At 42.4% G+C, this 22,382-nt stretch overlaps 1 protein-coding gene across 2 annotated transcripts; it reads right to left on the bottom strand.

Moving 5' to 3' along the window:
• Window positions 1-630: 630 nt before the first annotated feature.
• LOC110523456 (corticotropin-releasing factor-binding protein) lies at window positions 631-21,646 on the bottom strand. Of its 2 annotated transcripts, none has more exons than XM_036977079.1 (7): window positions 21,264-21,646; window positions 5,202-5,295; window positions 4,422-4,579; window positions 3,532-3,742; window positions 2,508-2,656; window positions 1,957-2,074; window positions 631-1,424 (listed from the first exon to the last, which is right to left on the bottom strand). In XM_036977079.1, exons 1-7 carry the CDS (start codon window positions 21,369-21,371, stop codon window positions 1,270-1,272), a joined length of 993 nt encoding a protein of 330 aa, XP_036832974.1. In that variant the 5' UTR covers window positions 21,372-21,646; the 3' UTR covers window positions 631-1,269. The 2 variants fall into 2 exon arrangements, with proteins under 2 accessions (XP_036832974.1, XP_036832975.1); XM_036977080.1 differs by lacking the exon at window positions 21,264-21,646 and adding an exon at window positions 5,648-5,957.
• Window positions 21,647-22,382: the final 736 nt, after the last annotated feature.

Genomic DNA, 22,382 nt, shown 5'->3' with positions numbered 1-22,382 from the left:
TTAAGTCACCGTTATGACAGTGAAATGTAGACCATAACATAGGGTTGTTTTGCAGCTCATCTCAACTCTCTGTCCAACAGCAGTCAAAGCATCCCAGTTTAACTGATAAATGTGTATGCAGACACACACACAACCCTAAATTAACCATAAAGCTTTTAACCTTGGACCCTTGAAATCCAAAGTAGCCTGTTCTAAAAATGTCTCATCAAGTTAATGTGTCATTGGTTTGTTTGATGTGCGATGTGGTTTAATACTCCAAATCAATGTACGAATAATTTAAATTATTAATACATTCTAATCTAATTTTAAGCATGAACTGGAGGGATTTTTCTTCAAGATATGGAATGACTTTGATATTACAGTGCTATTTGTGGGAACTCAAGTCTCAAGAACTCAAATCTTATTCAAATCGAATTAAAGTCCATATCAATGTTGGATATTTCAGTGTAATGGTGAACTGGAGTGGCTTTTCTCGTTAGGTTGAGAAGTGACTGATGCCGATATCTTCCACTTCTCTTCATTGTGTCCCCCCCCCCCACGATCCTCTTAGCATTCTCCCTGACAACAAACCCTGTTTAGTTCTGTATAATTGAACTGATTAGAAAATTAAATGAATTATCAGCTCCAGTGAGTGCTTAACCATGCAGCTCAGTTTTATTACAAAAAAATAGTTTGATACAAATAAATATAGATAACAGCAATGAACATGTATTAAACATACTCTATTGAACACTTGCCTCCGGCCACAGTCCCAAAACGACACACATCGTCTCACAAAATAAATACAAAGAAACATTCAGTTTTTCAACACCCTTCCTTGTAAAGAACGTGAACCAAAACACCCGGCTAACACCCTCACTGGTCTGTTTTCACTGGCATTCATATAATCACACAACTTAGACAACATAAACACGGAATCAAACCAATAGCAGAACTGCCCACAAACACAAAATAACTCTTTATTAAGCTTGAGCGCCAGCCACAATTCATTTAACATATAGTGAAGAAAAAAAACAAATGAGGTAAAAAATAAATCAATCTCTTTAAATTCAAAAAGGAGTACAGAACAGAACGTTATGGCGATCCTCAGGATTTCTTTCTGTAATCAGTCTCATGGTAGATTTGGCAGCCAGTGATGGGTGGTCCCCATTAGCTAGGTGGTATATATATAGGAGGTGGAGAGATAGATAGGGAGAGCTCAGCCAGTGATGGGTGGTCCCCATTAGCTAGGTGGTATATATAGGAGGTGGAGAGATAGATAGGGAGAGCTCAACCAGTGAAGCAGAAATCCTCCACACTGTTCACCTTGATCCTCTGCAGCTCCTGCCGGTCCAGCAGCCGGTATTGGAACGCCACCCGGTTGACAAACCTACCGCTGGACACCATTCTCACCACAGTGTTGTCACAACCTATCTTCATCTGGGCTGAAGGATGAGGAAAGGAGAAAGAGAGAAAAAACAGGCAGACATGAATAACAGGTTGGAGAGAGTGTCAGCAAATATAAGACTTTCCATTCAACAATGGATCATAAAGATTTACTCTTAGGCTGCGTTTAGACAGGCAACCCTATTCTGATAGTTTTTCAGTAATTGGTCTTAAGACCAATTAGATCAGCTCTGAAAAAGATCTGATGTGAAAAGATCTGATGTGATTGGTCAAAAGACCAATTAGTGAGGGAAAAATATCAGAATTGGGCTGCCTATGTAGGCTTAGATATACAGTATTAGGATGTTGATTGTGTGGGTAGTAAAGATCTAATCTAGTCAGCATGGTGAGGGTAGTAAAGATCTACTCTAGTCAGCATGGTGATGGTGTGGGTAGTAAAGATCTACTGTAGTCAGCATGGTGATGGTGTGGGTAGTGAAGATCTACTGTAGTCAGCATGGTGATGGTGGTGGTGATGCTGATGGTGTGGACAATGGTGTTAGTGATGGTGTGGATGTGGGTGCTGCTCACCGGGGCCGTTGAAGTTGTAGCAGAGGTCAGCTACTGGGAACATCTTAGACGGGTCCATCCCGTTCCCTCCCAGCAGCTCCACAAAGTCCCCTGCTCCAGCACAGCCTGGCATGGACTTCTAGAGAGAAAGAGACCAGCTTAAGGGTTTAACAAGCATTTTTACTTCCCTTCATATCCTTCTTTTTTCTGTCTTTACAATATCCCAACACACTCTTCTCTGATGGCTCAAAGCATCCCCTCATCATCACTGGGAGCTAACACAAATATTTAGTTCTTTGGCAGGGTAGTTTACTAAACCACATCCCCTAAAACTGCCTAAACATCTAAGCCCCCTTTACTCAAATCTGGACCTTGAAGCCAGAAGCACTGCTCTTTTCTTTATTCTTACCCTCTAATCAGGAGCTGTTTGATTGAGACCTGTGATGCATGGTGAGTGGAATCTCTGGCCAATCAGTGAGTGGCATTAATCAACCAAATAACAGTGCTGCAGACCTCCTGACTCAGATGTGAGTAGCTCTGTTCTATGTGGTGATGTCCCTGCTCAGGCTCACCTTGATGGGGAAGTCGTTGAGGTGTCCCAGGCTGAGCTCAGCGATCTTGATCTCCACGGGGTAGATGATGGAGAAGCTGCAGTTCCTGTGCTGCTGGGGTATCACCATGGTGAAGCTGCCCTCTGGTGTCTGGGAGATGATGTTACAGGCTGTGGGGGACGTGGGCGGGGGCGGGGGGGGTATGAGTGTCTGTAGACTTTTCATACATGTTGATCTTCATATAGCACAGCATTTATCAATTTACAGTACTTGTGTAAAATTGCTTAGTAAACAAATGCAAAACACACACACGACTTAGAAGTAGGCAGCTTTGTGCTTTGTACGTATGCCAGCTAGAGAACACACACTGCTAGGTGCTTGAAATTCCTTCACTCTCTGTACCATAACAGGTACCCTATCTATTCAGCATGTTTAGCCAGTAACCAAAAGGTCGCTGGTTTGAATCCCTGGGCCGACTAGGTGAAATATCTGCCGATGTGTCCTTGAGCAAGGCACTTAACCTTTATTACTCCTGTAAGTCGCTCTGGATGAGAGCATCTGCTAAATGTAGTAATACATCCCTGCTGTGCACCCTTGATCTTAATATTTAGTTGAGATACACATGCTTAGCCACAACTTACTCTGAAATCTCTCACTAACATGATCCAACGACAATAATATTATTACAGACATTATTGGCATGCATCACTACCCTCGCATTATAAGACTTTTGTACAACCTAAAGTGTTACTAAAGCATTAACACACTACCCTGGCATTATAGCGTGTGATAAAGCATTAAAACAGTATATTGGCATCCTGCCCAATGTTAGCACACTTAATGGACGAGGCACTCATCCAGACAGGCATTAGGTTCTATCATCAATGATAGCTGTTAAAGTACTCCAGCACACACATTTAACTCAGCATGTTTATCTATACATCGAGTCACTATTGTCGGACACTATATTCGGACACTAAGTATATAAGTAAAATCCTCAAGGCCATTAACAGTAAGAATCAGGCTGCTGCAGGTTTCTACTCACGGAAAGGGTTGATGGGTTTCCTGACAGTCAGCGTGAAGGAGCTGCCGACGGTGTGAACGCGGAAGAACACCATTGCAACGTTCTGAGATGACCGTACGGTTCTCCTGACAGTCCCGGAGTCGCAGTAGTCTACGTAGCGTTCCATCAGCGGCAGGGCGTGATCCTGGGAACTAGGGAACTTCTCTCCCTTCATCACCCAGCCATCAAACACCTGGAAGAGGAGAGGGAGGGATGAGAGGGGAGAGAGGAGAGGGGAGAAAGGAGAGAGGAGAGAGATGTGGACTTAATCAAAACCATTCAATCAAACCCAGTTATCTCTGTAAGCAAAACGGCCAGGATTCCAATAAATGCAGATGAACGACCTGTGCACTGTGATTGACTTTTAAAGGCGATTTCCGTTTAAGCCGGTGTCTTAATCAGGAAGAGACTCTCTGTTATGTCAGTCTGTGTTTAAATCCAGGGTGGGATTTAACTGTAACCTTAGCACGGATTTACAGAGTAAAGTAAGAAAACAACACAGGAAAATACTCTATTGTCCCCCTGGTGACGGAATCTGCTAATTGGCTATATATTTTAGTGCTAGGCTATTTACAAGTCTGTAATCATATACTACTAAGAACGAGTGTCCCCAGGTTGGGGGTGTGAGGCGAGGGATTATGCCTGGCTTTGGGTGCTCTCGGCTGGGGAAGAGGACTACTCAGACCTGGGCACAAATTACAACAACAGAATCTGCCAGAAGTTTCATTCTGTCAATGTTCCAGAAATGCCCCTCTATCCCTGGACCTGGTGGTGCTGATGTCAGATAAGGTGATGGCGGGAGTGGAGTATTTGGGACGTACAGTATGTGGGTGTGAAATAGCTGGTGTGTGTGTGTGTGTGTGTGTGGTTACCTTGATGAAGTCTCCACTTCTGCAGTCGATGTCAACGCTGTCATACTCCACATTGATGACCTGGTTGGGCTCAGCGATGAAGAAAGCAGCACAGCTGAGATGAGGCCGGTCTGCTGTAAAGGTGAACTGACCCTCTGCTGCCACCATGTCCAGACACCCTGAGAGAGGGAGAGAAGGAGGAACGAAGGAAGAAGGGAAGGAAGGGGTTAGAGAAGGATAGAGGGAAAGAGGAGCGATAGAGGGAAGAGATAGAGAAGAGGGTGAGAAGGAGAGAGATGGGTGTGGGGGTAACAGAGAGAGGAGGAAAAGAGTGGAATATACAGAGACAGAAAGAGAGATGACATTGAAAGGGAGAGAGAAATGGAGACAGGGTTAACATTACATTCTGTGCACAGTGGCAGTTTACATTTTACATTATGAAGTATTTCTGACAAAGAATCAAACAATTAAATTGCATTTCTAAATAATCAAGTCGTATTCATCAATCTGCACATTTGGTCATGAAAGCCATAGACAGATTATAATTACGTAAATTAAAATCCCACGTATTATTTTAGATTATTAATTATTCTCAGAATTCCATACACAATATAATTTCAAATTCAGAGAATGAAAATATGAAAAACACCTTAATAAAAATAGCATTTTAGAAGGTGTGATAATGTCAACAGAAAAATATTGTTTTCAAATCAACCATGTAAATGAAATGGCAAATGTAAATGTAAAATATGACTATGGTGAATAACTTTTTTTAGGAATTTACTTCAGTCAGTTACTTACGGAGAGGTCGGCTGTAAATTAATTCCTCTGGTATTTCTCTTTTGAGTTCTGAATTAAGAAGTGAAAATAATCCTTCTGGAGTGATCTCATTTTCCTGCAAAAAAAAAGAAAGAAAAACATTTAGATAATATTTAGAAAATAAAGTTAAGATCTAATATGGCCAAGTGACAGCAATATACCATCAAGCAAGATAACACAAGGGATTAAGTAAATGTTAGTAGCTACAGAATGCATAAATCAAGCCTATATGTTCAAAGACGTCTTGAGTAGCATAGAAGTGCACAATGTGAACATTAGGCCTACTTTAGTGAGTACAAAAGGTTGCAACAGCTTTTCTTACACAGAACACATGGCATTAATTGAGCTTTTATTACAAAGTCTAGTAGATTAAACACGTGGGAACGAAACAGGTCAGTAAAAAGTGCCAAGTGCTTCCAGAGGCTTACCTCCATGTACCTGGCGTCTCCCTTGAGAACTGACAGACATAACATAACAAAGAACAGCTGCTCTCGGAAAGTCCCCTCCATATTGCTCAGTATCTCTCTCTGGAGTCTCCCTCGCACCTCAAGAACAGAACTGGGGAAAGTCTGGTCCAGTGCTCCAAGCCACACTCCTTTTTATAGGTCGACGCACCGCACGCTTCTCAATAGAAACGCACTCCGTAAAGATCAATTGATACACAGTGCCCCAGATAGCGTGTTTGTGACGAGAGCAAAGGAGGAATCAATAGGCATCACAGTGCGCCTGTGACTGTGTGTGAGAGAGAGAGAGAGAGAGAGAGAGAGAGAGAGAGAGAGAGAGAGAGAGAGAGAGAGAGAGAGATAGAGAGAGAGAGAGAGAGAGAGAGAGAGAGAGAGAACTTTGACAGATGCCTGAGCGCTTAGGACTGTGATAAGCACATACAGTTCATTCGGAAAGCATTCAGACCCCTTGACTTTTTCCACATTTTATTACGTTGCAGCCTTATTCTAAAATTGATTTTTTTTTTCCATCAATCTACACACAATACCCCATAATGACAAAGCAGAAACAGTTTTTTTTTGCAAAAAATAAAAATAAACTGAAATATCACATCTACATAAGTATTCAGAACCTTTATTCAGTACTTTTTTGGTATGACACTACAAGCTTGGCACACCTGTATTTGGGGAGTTTCTCCCGTTCTTCTCTGCAGATCCTATCAAGCTCCGTCAGGTTGGATGGAGAGCATCACAGCACAGCTTTTTTCAGGTTTCTCCAGAAATGTTAAATAGGGTTAAAGTTTGGGCTCTGGCTGGGCAACTCAAGGACATTCAGACACTTGTCCCAAAGCCACTCCTGTGTTGAAAAACATGACAGCCTACTTGGAGTTGCCGAAAGGCAAAAGGCACCTAAAGCACTCTCAGACTATGAGAAACAAGATTCTCTGATCTGATGAAACCAAGATTTAACTCTTTGGCCTGAATGCCAAGCGTCACGTCTGGAGGCAACCTGGCACCATCCCTACGGTAAAGCATGGTGGTGGCAGCATCATGCTGTGGTGATGTTTTTCAACGGCAGGGACTGGGAGACCAGTCAGGATTGAGGGAAAGATGGTATACAGAGCAAAGTACAGAGAGATCCTTGATGAAAACCTGCTCCAGAGCACTCAGGACCTCAGATTGTGGTGAAGGTTCACCTCCCAACAGGACAACAACCCTAAGCACACAGCCAAGACAACACAGAAGTGGTTGCGGGACAAGTCCTTGAATGTCCTTGAGTGGCCCAGCCAGAGCAAAGTACGGACAATTCCTTCGGCCTCATGGCTTGGTTTATGCTCTGACAACTGTGAGACCTTTTATAGATGTGCGTGTGCCTTTCCAAATGATGTCCAATCAATTGAATTTACCACAGGTGGACTCCAATCAAGTTGTAGAAACATCTCAGATCAGCTTGTGATTGTATATTATTATTAGTTGTAGTTAAACTAACACAGTTTAGCCAGTCTAGCCATTCTACAAGTAACATGAGCTGTGTCAGTTTAGCCAGTTTAGCCAGGCCATCCGAGTTTGCCCTCCGTCACACCATGCATGTCACTGACTGGTTATTTTCTCAAAAGATTTCCATTTTGCCCTACCGGTCTCCTCACTCCCTCCCATGCCCATCCCTCCAAGCCACTTGGCGCCCCAGGCATTTAGAAAGGTCAGCTCCATCCCAGCGTGGCATTTAGTCTTTCCTGTACCTGTCCCTCCTGTCCTTCTGTCCTTTTTCTCTCTAAATCAAAACACTGCCAGGGGGTTAAACAATGGCTGGAGCCCTAGCCAACGTCAGCTAGCTTATCCTTGCACCGTGACATCACTGTACTTTTCTGAGACTCATGGTGACTGTTTCCATTGAACCGTTGAAGCTGAGCTGTTTAGCAATACTGAGAAAGTGTGCAGTCCTGGTAGGGTTGGCGTGGTTACATGCTATAGCTGGATATGCTACACATGGGATGTAATTGTATAACACGGTCAGAGACTATGTATTGTGCCTTAAGTTTATGGAAGGGTCATGATGATCACACTGAGCGTTACACCACATCTCACATTACAGAGGACCAGGGGCCTCAACACCCTAACAACAGCCTATAGACACCCAGTCCAGAAGACATAGCTCTAGCAGAATGTGACCCAAATTTAACAAGTGATTTAGAGAGGCTTGGGGAGCCTCACTGGGATCCAACACACCGTTGCCGTGGTAAATCATTCTAACTGGTGTTTGGCTTGTTTAATCCTTCTCTCCATTGTTATTAAAGCTGATTTTCTGGAGTGCTGACGCACTTGGCAGGTCCTCATTGTTGTCTTACCATAAATCACTCCATTCCCTGTGATCTCCTCTCCCTCTGCCGTACGGAGGGAGTGCCAGGCAGAGTACTGGATTGGGATGCTCTGTAAACCCAGGTGAGCCTCGGTCCAAACGTAAATGCATTCCTTATGGAGCTTTGACAGTGGAAAGATTGTTATGTCTTGTTGGGTTTGTCAGGCTCAGTTTAGTTTGGTTGGCTTTGAATTGGTATTTGCTGAGCGTAAGTGGACTCACATGGAAGCAAAATGATTAATCCCAAGAGGGGTTTGTATCCCAATGTTGAAATGAAATAAAAATCGAGTTGATTAAATCTGGCCCCATGTAAAAACACTGAGTCAACCGCCTCTGTCTTTATAAAAACATGGTACTCTGGCTGTGTCCTACACAACATAAAAATTAAGGGTCCTTGGTGGACTTTCATTGACAAATGCCAAGAGGGCCCTGAGGGGAGCTGATAGTAGAGTAAACAGTTGTTTTTCATAGACTCTGAATGGCCATTTCAAGGTCAATTATGTTGTTAGCATCTATTAGCCATAATTGCTGATGATGCTTCCTCTCTGTCTGCCTAGCATGTTTACTGAGAGGTTAGGTACTGTAATTGCTTGCAAGGTCATGTGTTCGATGGGGTACATACACAGCTCCTTAAAATACATTGGATTTTGTATAACCTGTATTCTATGCAGTAGACATTCAAATATTTACTGTATTAAAATATGAAGCATTAAGGGTCAAAAGGAAAATGTTGACCCTCTTCCATTGAGTACTAGGCCTATTGTGTTTGAAAGCTGACTGAACTGATTTGAACACTCTTGACCTTCTCAAATGAGCTACATTCAGATCCAGCTATCCTCCTCTTTGGAGTAATTTGGAGCATTTGGAGTAAATCACTCATCTATGCTGGTAATTTGTCCCATTTCTTGAGAGGAACCAGGCTAAAGACATGGAAGTGATTAGGCGTTTCATTGTACACTTAGGTCAGACATAACTTCCGATGATGTCCTGAATGGACCTCTGATATTAAAATGGCTGCCATTATCTTAGTGATTATGATGTCACTGGTTTATTACGGGAGAGATTCACTTGTTTTCTCCAGAGAGGATGAGTCTCTTTTGTCTCCCTATTCGTCTGAGAAGGTAGCAGTGGGGTGAATTCTGATCTCACAAACTCACTTTAATTCTTGACATTTGTCCAACTTTCGCAAGCGTCAAATAGGCAAGGCTACGGTAAAATGTGAGACCAGGTTCCAGTATGTGCACTTTATTAAGTAAGAGACCAAATGTAATCTGGATGAGCAGTTGTAATACAGTCACCACCAGGAAATGAAATGACAATAGCAGCTCTGCACTTTGGTCCAGTGGGCAAACTCGGGTTGAGTAGCTCTCCACAAATACAGAATATTCCTAATTTTCCTAGACAGAGTTTCCATTAGAACAACCTGAGACTATTGGTTTAATCCTAAATCACCCCTGGTATTGACAAAGACCTTACTTTCTGGCTCTAAAACAGGGATGGGCAAATGGCGGCCCAGAAGGCCCTCGGATCAGGGCTATCTTCTGTTAACCACCCCTACCTTGTCACAACACAACTGATTTTCTCAAACACATTAAGAAGGAAAGAAATTCCACAAATTAACTTTTAAGAATGCACACCTGTTAATTGAAATGCATTCCTCGTGAAGCTGGTTGAGAGAATGCCCAGAGTGTGCAAAGCTGTCATCAAGGCAAAGGGTGGCTACTTGGTGGCTACTTTGTGTTTAACACGTTTTTGGTTACTACATGAATCCAAGTGTGCTATTTCATAGTTTTGATGTCTTCACTATAATTCTACTATGTAAAAATAGTACAAATAAAGAAAAACCCTTGAATGAGTATGTGTGTCCAAACTTTTGACTGGTACTGTATATATTTAATTAGGAACTCAGTCAGGATCTCCACTTACTCATGTGTATAGAATAGTAGAATACACAAGGTGCAATTTAGAAATTTGTTTGAGCATCAGCAGTTCTTCTCTTGTCATGTCATTCACCAATAGTCAGTCAATTACCCCATGTTAGCTACACTGAACGAAAATATAAACACAACATGTAAAGTGTTGGTCCCATGTTTCATGATCTGAAATAAAAGATCCCAGAAATTTCCCATTTGCACAAATAGCTTATTTCTCTCAAAATTTGGGCACAAATTTGTTTACATCCCTGTAGTGAGCATTTCTCCTTTGCAAAGATAGTCCATCCACTTGACAGGTGTGGCATATCAAGAAGCTGATTAAACAGCATGATTCTTACACAGGTGCACCTTGAGCTGGGAACAAAAAAAAGGTCACTAAAATGTACAGTTTTTTACACAACACAATGCCACAGATGTCTGAAGTTTTGAGGGAATGTGCAATTGGCATGCTGACTGCAGGAATGTCCACCAGAGCTGTTGCCAGAAATGTGTATGTTTGTTTCTATACCATAAGCCTCCTCCAATGTCGTTTTAGAGTACTTGGCTGTACATCCAACCAGCCTCACAACTGCAGACCACACCAGCCCAGGACCTCCACATCCAGCTTCTTCACCTTCAGGATCGACTGAGACCAGCCACCCAGACAGCTGAAGAAACTGTGGGTTTGCACAACCAAATAATTTCTGCACAAACTGTCAGGAACCGTCCCAGGGAAGCTGCATGCTCGTAGTCCTCACCAGGGTCTTCACCTGACTGCAGTTTGGCGTCGTAACTGACTTCATCGGGCAAATGCTCACCTTCGATGGCCACTGGCACTCTAGAGAATTGTGATCTTCACGGATGAATCCCGGTTTCAACAGTACTGGGCAGATGGCAGACAGTGTGTATGGAGTTGTGTTTGCAGTTTGCTGCTGTCAATGTTATGAACAGAGTGCCCCATGGTGCACAGAGATACCGTGACGAGATCCTGAGGCCCATTGTCGTGCCATTCATCCACCGCCATCGCATCATGTGTACACAAATCTGTACACAAATCCTGGAAGCTGAAAATGTCCTTCCATGGCCTGCAAACTCACCAGACATGTCACCCATTGAGCATGCTCTGGATCAACGTGTACGACAGCGTGTTCCAGGTCCCGCCAATATTCAGCAACTTCGCACATCTATTGCAGAGGAGTGAGACAACATTCCACAAGCCACAATCAACAGCCTGATCCACTCTATGCAAAGGAAATGTGCTGCGCTGCATGACAAATGGTGGGCACCAGATACAGACAATTTTTCTGATCCACGCTCCTACCTTTTTTTAAGGAACTGCATCTGTGACCAACAGATGCATATCTGTATTCCCAGTTATGTGAAATCGATAGATTAAGGCCTAATTAACTTATTTCATTTGACTGATTTCCTTATATGAACTGTAAATCAATTTTTGAAATTATCGCATGTTGTGTTTATATTTATGTTCGTGTAATTGTTTTATTTATTGATAAATCAGTTTAGCGGCCAGCTATCTAAACTTGATTTTGTTAGTCAGTCTCACTCAGATATCATATTAACACCGCAAACATTTCTCTCCACCTAATGACAAACTGTGTAGAACTGCAGGAGATTAGCTGTAAAACAGCTAATTTTCCTCTTCGCCCCATGGCAAAAGGAGTAGAATTGCATGCAATTAGTTATAAATTAGCTAAATCTTCTCTCCTCCCATGGGAAAATGTAAACATTTTTTCTACACCCAGTGGCAAAATGTTTTGAATTGCATGAAATGAACTCTAAAATGATTTGTTTCTATTTCTGCTGTCATGAGGGGTGCCACAATTTTTTTTTAAACTGACCCCAGCTATGAGACTACAAATTGAGCTGAGGTGCATCCTGTTTCCATTGATCTGTTCCATTGAGCTGTTCCTACAACTTGATTGGAGTCCACCTATGGTAAATTCAATTGATTGGAACTGACACACATCTATCTATATAAGGTCCCACAGTTGACAGTGCATGTCAGAGCAAAAACCAAGCCATGAAGTCAAAGGAATTGTCCGTAGAGCTCCGAGACAGGATTCTGTCGAGGCACAGATATGGGAAGGGTACCAAAAAATGTCTGCAGCATTGAAGGTCGCCAAGAACACAGTGGCCTCCATCATTCTTAAATGGAAGAAGTTTAGAACCACCAAGACTCTTCCTAGAGCTGGCCGCCTGGCCAAACTAAGCAATCGGGTGGAGAAGGGCCTTGGTCAGGGAGGTGACCAAGATCCCGATGGTCACTCTGACAGAGCTCTGTGGAGATAGGAGAACCTATCCAAAAGACAACCATCTCTGCAGCAGGAATGGCTTCAGTACAGGTCTCTGGATGTCCTTGATGTCCAGTCAGAGCCCGGACCTGAACCCAATCAAAAATATCTGGATAGACCTAAAAATAGCTGTGCAGCAATGCTCCCCATCCAATCTGACATAGCTTGAGAAGGTCTGCAGAGAAGAATGGGAGAAACTCCCCAAATACAGGTGTGCCAAGCTTGTAGCGTCATACCCAAGACTTTAGGCTGTAACCGCTACTGAAGGTGCTTCAACAAAGTACTGAGTACTTTGTAGGGTCTTTATAGTTATGTAAATGTGATATCATTTTTTTACTTTTTTATATAAATTAGCAAACATTTTTAAATACCTGTTTTGCTTTGTCATTATGGAGTATTGTGTGTAGATTGATGGGAAAAAAACAATTTAATACATTTTCAAATAAGGCTGTAACATAACAAAATGTGGAAAAAAATCAAGGGGTCTGAATACCTCCCGAATGCACTGTATGTATGGGTGTGGGTACACAGACCCTCGAGCAACTGTGGCCCCTCATGATGAGTTAGGATTATTTGTGGCCCCCACCCCCATCAAAGTTGCCCATCCCTGCTCTAAACAACACTATATAGTTATCTTCAAACCAAGGCGATTGGAAGAGAAATGCAACAATCACGTCTTGCAAAATCTAGCAAGACAGTACAACACATCCACTATGAGTCCACACACCATGATCCTTCAGAAGACTTATCCCCCCTCACTCTCTACTCTCTCCTATAATATACTATCTATCTCATGATATTGTATCCTGTCTCATACGATGAAGGAGTAGGAGGAAAGCATGGAGGTCAAAAACACAGTTCAGTTATTTCATATGTGTCTCTTTCCCTTGTCCACCTCACCGAAACGATAGGGTTTCAACAAGAGGCGAGAGCAGGGGGAGGCGAGAGCAGGGGGAGGCGAGAGCAGGGGGAGCTGAGAGCAGGGGGAGGCGAGAGCAGGGGGAGGCGAGAGCAGGGGGAGCTGAGAGCAGGGGGAGCTGAGAGCAGGGGGAGGCGAGCTGCTCAGTCTTCGATGGAGAGAGACCCACACACAGTGCGTGTTTGCGTCGTAACAATAGCAGATCTTATCAGGGCATATAGATCTGGATAAATTAGCAGAGATGGGTATTTTGACAATTTGTAGTATTGTGTCATTGAACGAAGCTCAGGGCAGGATAAGTATAACCAATGTGTTCCCTTTGTCACAGTATTATGAGACAAACAGCATAGATTTCATGCTGGAAGTGTGTTTAGGAGCAATCAGGACATATGATATAACCTTTAGTCATCTCTCTACAGTGAGAAGTTGTGATTAACATTATCATGTTAGATATATAATTACTCATCACCTCAATTTTAATTATCAACACAAACAAAGTCTGCTGTTTTCCCCTACGTGTACATTTCTGCATATTTGTACCTGTTTTAAAACACACATCACCAAGCTACCTTGTATTGGTTCTGGAAAAGACAACCCCCAGAGTTCAATTCATTAGAAAAGAGAACTCCTCCAAACCCTCTGGCTTGGACACTCTCACTCTACTTGGTATATTTGGAATATATTGAAGAACTCAAAGGAAATGTCCAGAGAACTGAAAACAAGATTGATGCAGTTCATTAATAGGTTCTACTGGACTCATTCAAGGTTGTTTAGAGTTAAGCGGAGGGGTATTCCAGAGTCTTGGAGATGCAGGGAGAGTGATGGCACTCTGGTTCACCTTTCATGGTTGTGCCTAAAAGTGCAAGACTTCCAGGCAGCCGGTCATGAAAACATAACATTTATTATTAGTGACGATATTCAATTTTCTCCCAGACAGAATAATCTGGGTGAGTCCTGAACTTTGTACGATGCTCCTATGTGGCTCAGTCAGTAGAATATGGTGCTTGCAACACAAAGGGTTGTGGGTTCGAGACCTGCTGGGGCTACTCATACATTTGTATGTACAAATAACTAAGTTGCTTTGGATAAAAGTGTCTACGAAATGGCCAATATAGTGTGATCTCCCTGCTTCTGATGCAAACTGGGTGTGGAAAACGTGTGGTTCTCCCTCCTAGGTACTGTACCAGCATATGAGAAACTTTCTTTCTCATTTATCAACGATGTGGAGAAATAGTATTTGAAATGGGGTAAATATCTAGTGGTTCATGAGACCTCAGTGACATTTAAGCCATAATGTTAAACCTAACCCTCTTCCTGTGTTCTAGAATCTTGGTTGATGTATTTATCCTATTCCCTCTGCCAGTGTAATTTAATTAGCCAGTGATTTTATTTGAGTGTTTTTTTTTTTCCTTTTCTTTTACAGGTAGTGAGTTAATTGGTATTTGTTGGGTCCTATTACTTTGTATTTGTTGTATTCTGTTGTTTCTATATAAAAAGCTGAAAATATCAAGAAAATATTGGCCATAAAAACAAGATAACTCAAGCTTACATCCACCCATGTCGATGTTGGACGTTGTGGTTGAAAGATTCCCAGCCAGTGTTCGTGCCTTATCCTGCAGGGCAGATAAAAGATGTGGTCCACTGTCAGGTACGTTACCCATCCACACCTCTCCCTTTATCAACTCCTATGGCTGCTTACTGATGCACTGTAATCTGACACATCACATTTAAACAAGCACAGTTAAACTTTTCACTTGCCCCTACTGACACACACACGCACACGGTGGCCCAATAAAACTTCACACCTCGCTCCTAATCTCCCCTAACCCAGATGATACTCTGACGTCATAGAGTTCTGGAACACTGCAGGGGACAACAGACACACACACACACACTCCACTCACACCATGCGCAGTTAAACTATGATCATAGCGCTCTCTATTAAGATGTGATTGATGAACATCAACACGAATGTGTTAAATTCGTTTTGGACATGGCCTCTCACACACACAACACAAACAAAAACGATATGTTGTTTAAGATTTAAGTTGTGTTAGTGAGTGACAATCGGGGCTTGATATCTATTAATTAACTAAATGGAATGCAAAAACAGGAAGACGTTACTTAAAAGATGTCCTTTACACAGGGGGATGGGCTGAACGTGTGTCCGTGCATGTGTCCATGTGTGTATAGGCCTTCCAGTTCTGATGGACAGGTCTAGTAATTGATCATAAGCAATCTGGTGCAAACACCCTCATGTCCCTGTGGCTCTGGATGACTCCTTCTAGGTTACTGTAGGACACTGTAGGAGAGGGTCACATTATTACAACATTGTGAAATACACGTATGGTAGTCGCTCTGCAGGTGTGTTGTAGAAAATAGTTCAAACGACAATAAACTCCCTCCCACACACTGTCCACACAAAGTATCGCTTATTTACTGTGCTGATGTTTCTGCCTTTCCACCTTCGTCAGAACATTAGCACCAACAATAAGTGATGTTTTGTGAACTCCTATGTTTCTAGTCATTTTTTTAAATGAGAGCATGACACAGAGAACAAAAGAACACGAGGTTCAGAACAAGGTGGGCAACTGAGGATAAAAGTGATGGAAATCCAATACATCTACAGTACATAGTTAGGTTCTAAATTAACCTAGTAAAAGTCACTAGTCATTAGTAAAGCGTGAACCAAGTTTATTCACCCATTGGGTCATACAGCTGCATACTGGTATTTAACCCTTTCTCCTATGCTGAGCTCCACCTTACACATCTGAACAGGCAAAACACTTCTGGTGCTAACCAGAAGATTAGTTCTTCCTCACTTCATCTAACCTGACCTCTGCCCCAAATTGCTCACTCCTCCCCAACTTCTCGTCCAATTGGATCTCTGATGTCTTACAATGGGGCAACAGGGTGGCCTAGTGGTTAGAGAATGGACTAGTAACCAAAAGGTTGCAAGTTCAAATCCCCGAGCTGACAAGGTACAAATCTGTTGTTCTGCCCCTGAACAGGCAGTTAACCCACAGTTCCTAGGCAGTCATTGAAAATAAGAATTTGTTCTTAACTGACTTGCCTAGTTAAATAAATAACATATCCTGGTAAAATGTAAACATTCTACATCCCCTTCTTTCCTTTGGTGACATGAATAAGGATATTTCATATTTTCAAGTTTAAAAGTCAGAATCCAACAGCGTACAGTGCCGTCGGAAAGTATTCAGACCCCACATGTTAGGTTACAGCCTTATTCTAAAATTGATTAAATCTTTTTTTTTCTTCATCACTCTACACACATTTGTCGAAATGTTTGTTAATTTATAAAAAAATAAAAAAAACTGAAATATTACATTTACATACAGTTGAAGTCGGAAGTTTACATACACCTTAACCAAATACATTTAAACTCAGTTTTTCACAATTCCCGACGTTTAATACTAGTAAAAAGTCCCTGTCTTAGGTCAGTTAGGATCAGCACTTTATTTGAAGAATGTGAAATGTCAGAGATAATTATTCATTTCAGCTTTTATTTCTTTCATCACATCCCCAGTGGGTCAGAAGTTCACATTCACTCAATTAGTATTTGGTAGCATCGCTTTGAAATTGTTTAACTTGGGTCAAGCATTTCATGTAGCCTTCCACAAGCTTCCCACAATAAGTTGGGTGAATTTTGGCCCATTCCTCCTGACAGAGCTGGTGTAACTGAGTCAGGTTTGTAGGCCTCCTTGCTCGCACATGCTTTTTCAGTTCTGCCCACAAATTTTCAATGTGATTAAGGTCAGGGCTTTGTGATGGCCTCTCCAATACCTTGACTTTGTTGTCCTTAAGCCATTTTGCTACAACTTTGGAAGTATGCTTTGGGTCATTGTCCATTTGGAAGACCCATTTGCAACCAAGCTTTAACTTCCTGAATGATGTCTTTAAATGTTGCTTCAGTATTTCCACATAATTTTACTACCTCATGATGCCATCTATTTTGTGAAGCGCACTAGTCCCTCCTGCAGCAAAGCACTCCCACAACATGATGCTGCCACCCTGTGCTTCACAGTTGGGATGGTGTTCTTCGGCTTGCAAGCAATCCCCATTATCCTCCAAACATAACGATGGTCATTATGGCCAAACAGTTCTATTTTTGTGTCATCAGACCAGAGGACATTTCTCCAAAAAGTACAATCTTTGTCCCCATGTGCAGTTGCAAACCGTAGTCTGGCTTTTTTATGGCGGTTTTGGAGCAGTGGCTTCTTCCTTGCTGAGCAGCCTTTCAGGTAATGTGATATATGACTTGTTTTACTGTGGATATAGATACATTTGTACCCGTTTCCTCCAGCATCTTCACAAGGTCCTTTGCTGTTGTTGAAATTTCTCCCAAGAATGAACCAGACTTGTGGAGGGCTACAATTTGTTTTCTGAGGTCTTGGCTGATTTCTTTTGATTTTCCCATGATGTCAAGCAAAGAGGCACTGAGTTTGAAGGTAGGCCTTGAAATACATCCACAAGTATACCAAAACTATAGTTTGTTAACAAGAAATTGGTGGAGTGGTTGAAAAACAAGTTTTAATGACTCCAACCTAAGTGTATGTAAACTTCTGACTTCAACTGTAAGTATTCAGTACTCAAGTCTTCTTGGGTATGACGCTACAAGTTTGGACCACCTGTATTTGGGGAATTTCTCCCATTCTTATCTGCAGATCTTCTCAAGCTCTGTCAGGTTGGATGGGGAGCATTGCTGCTCAGTTATTTGCATGTCTCTCCAGCAATATTTGATCAGGTTTAAGTACGGGCTCTGGCTGGGCCACTCAAGGACATTCAGAGACTTGTCCCGAAGCCACTCCTGCATTGTCTTGGTTGTGTGGTTAGGGTCATTGTCCTGTTGGAAGGTGAACCTTCGCACCGGTCTGAGGTCCTGAGAGCTCTGGAGCAGCTTTTCATCAAGGATCTCCCTGTACTTCGGTCCGTTCATCTTTGCCTCAATCCTGACTAGTCTTCCAGTCCCTGCCGCTGAAAAACATTCCCACAGCATAATTCTGCCACCAACATGCTTCACCGTAGGGATGGTGCCAGATTTCTTCCATATGTGACACTTGGCATTCAGGCCAAAGAGTTCAATCTTGGTTCCATCAGACCAGAGAAACTTGTTTCTCATGGGGAGTGGCTTCCACCTGGCCACTCTACCATAACGGCCTGATTGGTAGAGTGCTGCAGAGATGGTTGTCCTTTCGGAAGTTTCTCCCATCTCCACAAAGGAACTCTAGAGCTCTGTTAGAGTGACCATTGGGTTCTTGGTCACCTCCCAGACCAAGGCCCTTCTCCCCCAATTGCTCAGTTTAGCCGGGTGGCGAGCTCTAGGAAGAGTCTTGGTGAATCCAAACTTCTTCCATTTAAGAATCATCGACGCCACTGTGTTCTCGACGACCTACAGTGCTGCAGAAATGTTTTGGTACCCTTCCCCAGATCTGTGCCTTGACACAATCCTGTCTCTGGGCTCTACAGACAATTCCTTCGACCTCATGGCTTGGTTTTTGTACTGACATGCATTGTCAACTGTGAGACCTTATATAGACACGTGGGGGCCTTTCCAAATCATGTCCAATCAATTGAATTTACCACAGGTGGACTGAGCACAGTTTTGAGTCTTATAACAAAGGGTCTTGAACACTTATGTAAAAAAGGTACTTCTGGGCCTCCCGAGTGGTGCAGTGGTCTAAGGCACTGCATCGCAGTGCTAGCTGTGCCACTAGATATACTGGTTTGAGTCCAGGCTCTGTTGCAGCCGGCTGTGACCAGGCAGTGTACAACTGGCCCAGCGTCGTCCGGGTTAGGGGAGGGCTTGGTCGGCCAGGATGTCCTTGTCCCATCGCGCTCTAGCTACTCCTGTGGTCGGGCCAAGCACATGCACGCTGACACAGTCGCCAGGTGTACGGTGTTTCCTCCGACACAATGATGTGGCTGGCTTCCGGGTTAAGCGGGGATTGTATCAAGAAGAAGAAGCAGTGCGGCTTGGCTTGGTCGTGTTTCAGAGGACGCAGGGCTCTCGACCTTCGCCTCTCCCAAATCCGTACGGGAGTTGCAGTGATGGGACAAGACTGTAACTACCAATTGGGGAGAAAAATTGGTAATTTAAAAAATATATAATAAAAAAATGAAAGATATTTCTGTTTTTAATACATTTGTAAAAATGTCAAAACCTGTTTTTGCTTTGTCATTATGGGGTAATGTGTGTAGATTGCTGAGGATTTTTTTTATTTAATCCATTTTAGAATAAAGCTGTAACATAACAAAATGAGGAAAAAGTCAAGGGGTCTGAATAATTTCCGAAGGCACTGTATAACTTTTACAGTGCATTATTTCAATTACAGCATATCGGATGACTGTCATTCATATTCCATTCATCGAGCTCAATGTAACATCGATAGGTTTAGGCTACTAAATTATACACACATTTTCCCTATACCAATCATGAGGTTCCTACAACCTAGCCAATGAATGAAAGTTTACAACATGGTGCACAGATAGAGAGAAATTTGAGTAATCAAGGTGACAGATATTGACACATTCAATACCACCTTGCACTCTCTTGCCTGCATCTAGCTGATCTAGGGTGTAATCATTAGTCCACCATCAGGAAAACAACCTCACACTCAACATAAATAAAACAAAGGAGATGATCGTGGACTTCAGGAAACAGCAGAGGGAGCACCCCTCTATCCACATCGACGGGACAGTAGTGGAAAAGGTGGAAAGTTTTAAGTTCCTCTGAGTACACATCACGGACAAACTGAAATGGTCCACCCACACAAACAGCATGGTGAAGAAGGCGCAACAGTGCCTCTTCAATCTCAGGAGGCTGAAGAAGTTTGTCTTGTCACCAAAAACACTCACAAACCTTTACAGATGCACAATCGAGAGCATCCTGTCGGGCTGTATCACCGCCCGGTACTGCAACTGCTCCGCCCACAACCGTAAGGCTCTCCAGAGGGTAGTGAGGTCTGCACAACGCATCACCGGGGGCAAACTACCTGCCCTCCAAGACACCTACACCACCCGATGTCACAGGAAGGCCAAAAAGATCATCAAGGACAACAACCACCCGAGCCACTACCTGTTCACCCCGCTATCATCCAGAAGGCGAGGTCAGTACAGGTGCATCAAAGCAGGGACCGAGAGACTGAATAACAGCTTCTATCTCAATGCCATCAGACTGTTAAACAGCCATCACTAACATTGAGTGGCTGCTGCCAACATACTGACTCAAATCTCTAGCCACTTTAATAATAAAAACTGGATGTAATAAATGTATCACTAGTCACTTTAAACAATGCCTTTATATAATGTTTACATACCCTACATTACTCATCTCATATGTATATACTGTACTCTATACCATCTACTGCATCCTGCCTATGGCGTTCGACCGTCACTCATCCATATATTTATATGTACATATTCTTATTCAGTCCTTTACACTTGTGTGTAAGGTAGTTGTTATGACATTGTTAGATTACTTGTTAGATATAACTACATGGTCGGAACTAGAAGCACAAGCATTTCGCCACACTCGCATTAACATCTGCTAACCATGTGTATGCGACCAATAACATTTGATTTGATTTGAGTTGCAAACGAGAGTTTCTATTGGACAAATTATGGTATGTTTATCCCCGTTTTGTTCCGCGTGCATCCGTTTAAGAAATGTTTTTCAACAGAATCGACGGAATGAGTACTCTTCTGATCACATACAAACACAGTTCTCTTCCATAGCAACATACAAACAGCACGATCCCTTTGATCATTGTATAATTCCTTCTCGCATCTACGAGCTCTCCTCCTTTCACCTTAACCCTTCGCTTATGGACTTCAGTGCACAGCATATCAGCTGTCTGTGACCAGACGAAAAAAACCTTTCCATGCCAAACTTTCACATCATAAACGCTAACCTCTACACACAACCACAATTTTTGTAACCATATTAACGTCATAGTCAACATAGCTACTAGAACTAACGTGTTAGTAAACCTGCTACAATCATGCAGTACAGTCAGCAGCAAGCAGTTTAGTAGTTACATCGATGGGCCTGGGTGGCAATATATTAATGAAACCAAAAGCTTACCTTGACTTGGATGAGTTCCAGTGTTGAATAGCCATAGCCAGCTAGCAAACATAGCATCCCTCTCCGTTTGAGTCGGGTGTTTGAGTAGGCTAAACTAGCTAGCTGCATTCACTAGTGAGTGAAAGTGAAAAATAAAATATAACAAAATATAGCTAGCTTTCTCTTTCATGCTTCTCCTTCATTTTTGAAGAAATGAATGTGTTCAAAACTGTTCAACTATTGTCTTTCTCTCTCTTTGAGTCAACTACTCAGCACATTTTATGCACTGCAATGCTAGCTAGCTGTAGCTTATGCTTTCAGTACTAGATTCATACTCTGATCCTTTGATTGGGTGGACATGTTAGTTCCTGCTGTAAGAGGTCTGATAGGTTGGTCCTCCAAAAGTTGTCATAATTACTGTGTAAGACTACGGAAGGAGATGAGAACCACAAGCCTCCTAGGTTTTGTATTGAAGTCAATGTACCCAGAGAAGGACGGAAACTAGCTGTCCTCCGTGCTGTTGAGGCTACTGTAGAACTTCATTGCGAAACAGTATGTTTTAAACAATGATTTGGTGACATGAATATATTTAGCATAGTTCAATCTAAAAACCTTCACTGAGGGGCCTCCACTGATCTTTACTTATACAGCTATATTTTTTCATATAATATTTATTTTCACAACGAATTAAAGATTAAATATAAAGATATTGTACATTTTTCCCCTTTTGTCCCCCCCAGCCTAACAATTTCAAGTGATTAGGTGATCCAATAGGCCTATAGCAGTAATCTCAAGGAGTGGAAATGGGGCCAAGAGTACTAATCTGGAGGAAGTGTTTGGAGCTGTTCAAAATAGGATATCATCAGGTCCCAGGTGGAGTAAAAGTAGTTGGTTGACCCTCGAACGGTATAATAAATTTGTTCTAATTTCAGAAACAGCATCAGATCTTTGAGCCAAAGAGAGGCTAAGAGAGGATTGATAGATTTCCAATCAAATAAGATCCTTCTCCAGGACAACAGGGAGGCAAAGTTAATGGCATCCAGCTGTGTATTGTTCAGAGAACGATTGTTGTTTGGTTTGTTTTAAATATAGTGGACAAATAATCTTTAGTGGACCAGAACATCTGGGTCAAGTCCGCCA

The sequence above is a fragment of the Oncorhynchus mykiss genome, chromosome 5, assembly GCF_013265735.2.
Source record: "Oncorhynchus mykiss isolate Arlee chromosome 5, USDA_OmykA_1.1, whole genome shotgun sequence".
In the NCBI taxonomy this organism is placed as follows: domain Eukaryota; kingdom Metazoa; phylum Chordata; class Actinopteri; order Salmoniformes; family Salmonidae; genus Oncorhynchus; species Oncorhynchus mykiss.
Note: the sequence above shows the minus strand (reverse complement) of the source record. Positions and strands in the feature narration are given on the sequence as shown.

What these genes read in the sequence shown, in the direction of transcription:
- LOC110523456 (XM_036977079.1), bottom strand. Translation starts at nt 21,371, where the DNA reads ATGCAGCTAGCTAGTTTAGCCTACTCAAACACCCGACTCAAACGGAGA. An exon ending in AATTTACAGCCGACCTCTCC is followed by an intron (nt 4,580 to 5,201) that starts GTAAGTAACTGA and finishes TCCCTCTCTCAG; the next exon opens with GGTGTCTGGACATGGTGGCA. An exon ending in TCAACGACTTCCCCATCAAG is followed by an intron (nt 2,075 to 2,507) that starts GTGAGCCTGAGC and finishes CTTTCTCTCTAG; the next exon opens with AAGTCCATGCCAGGCTGTGC.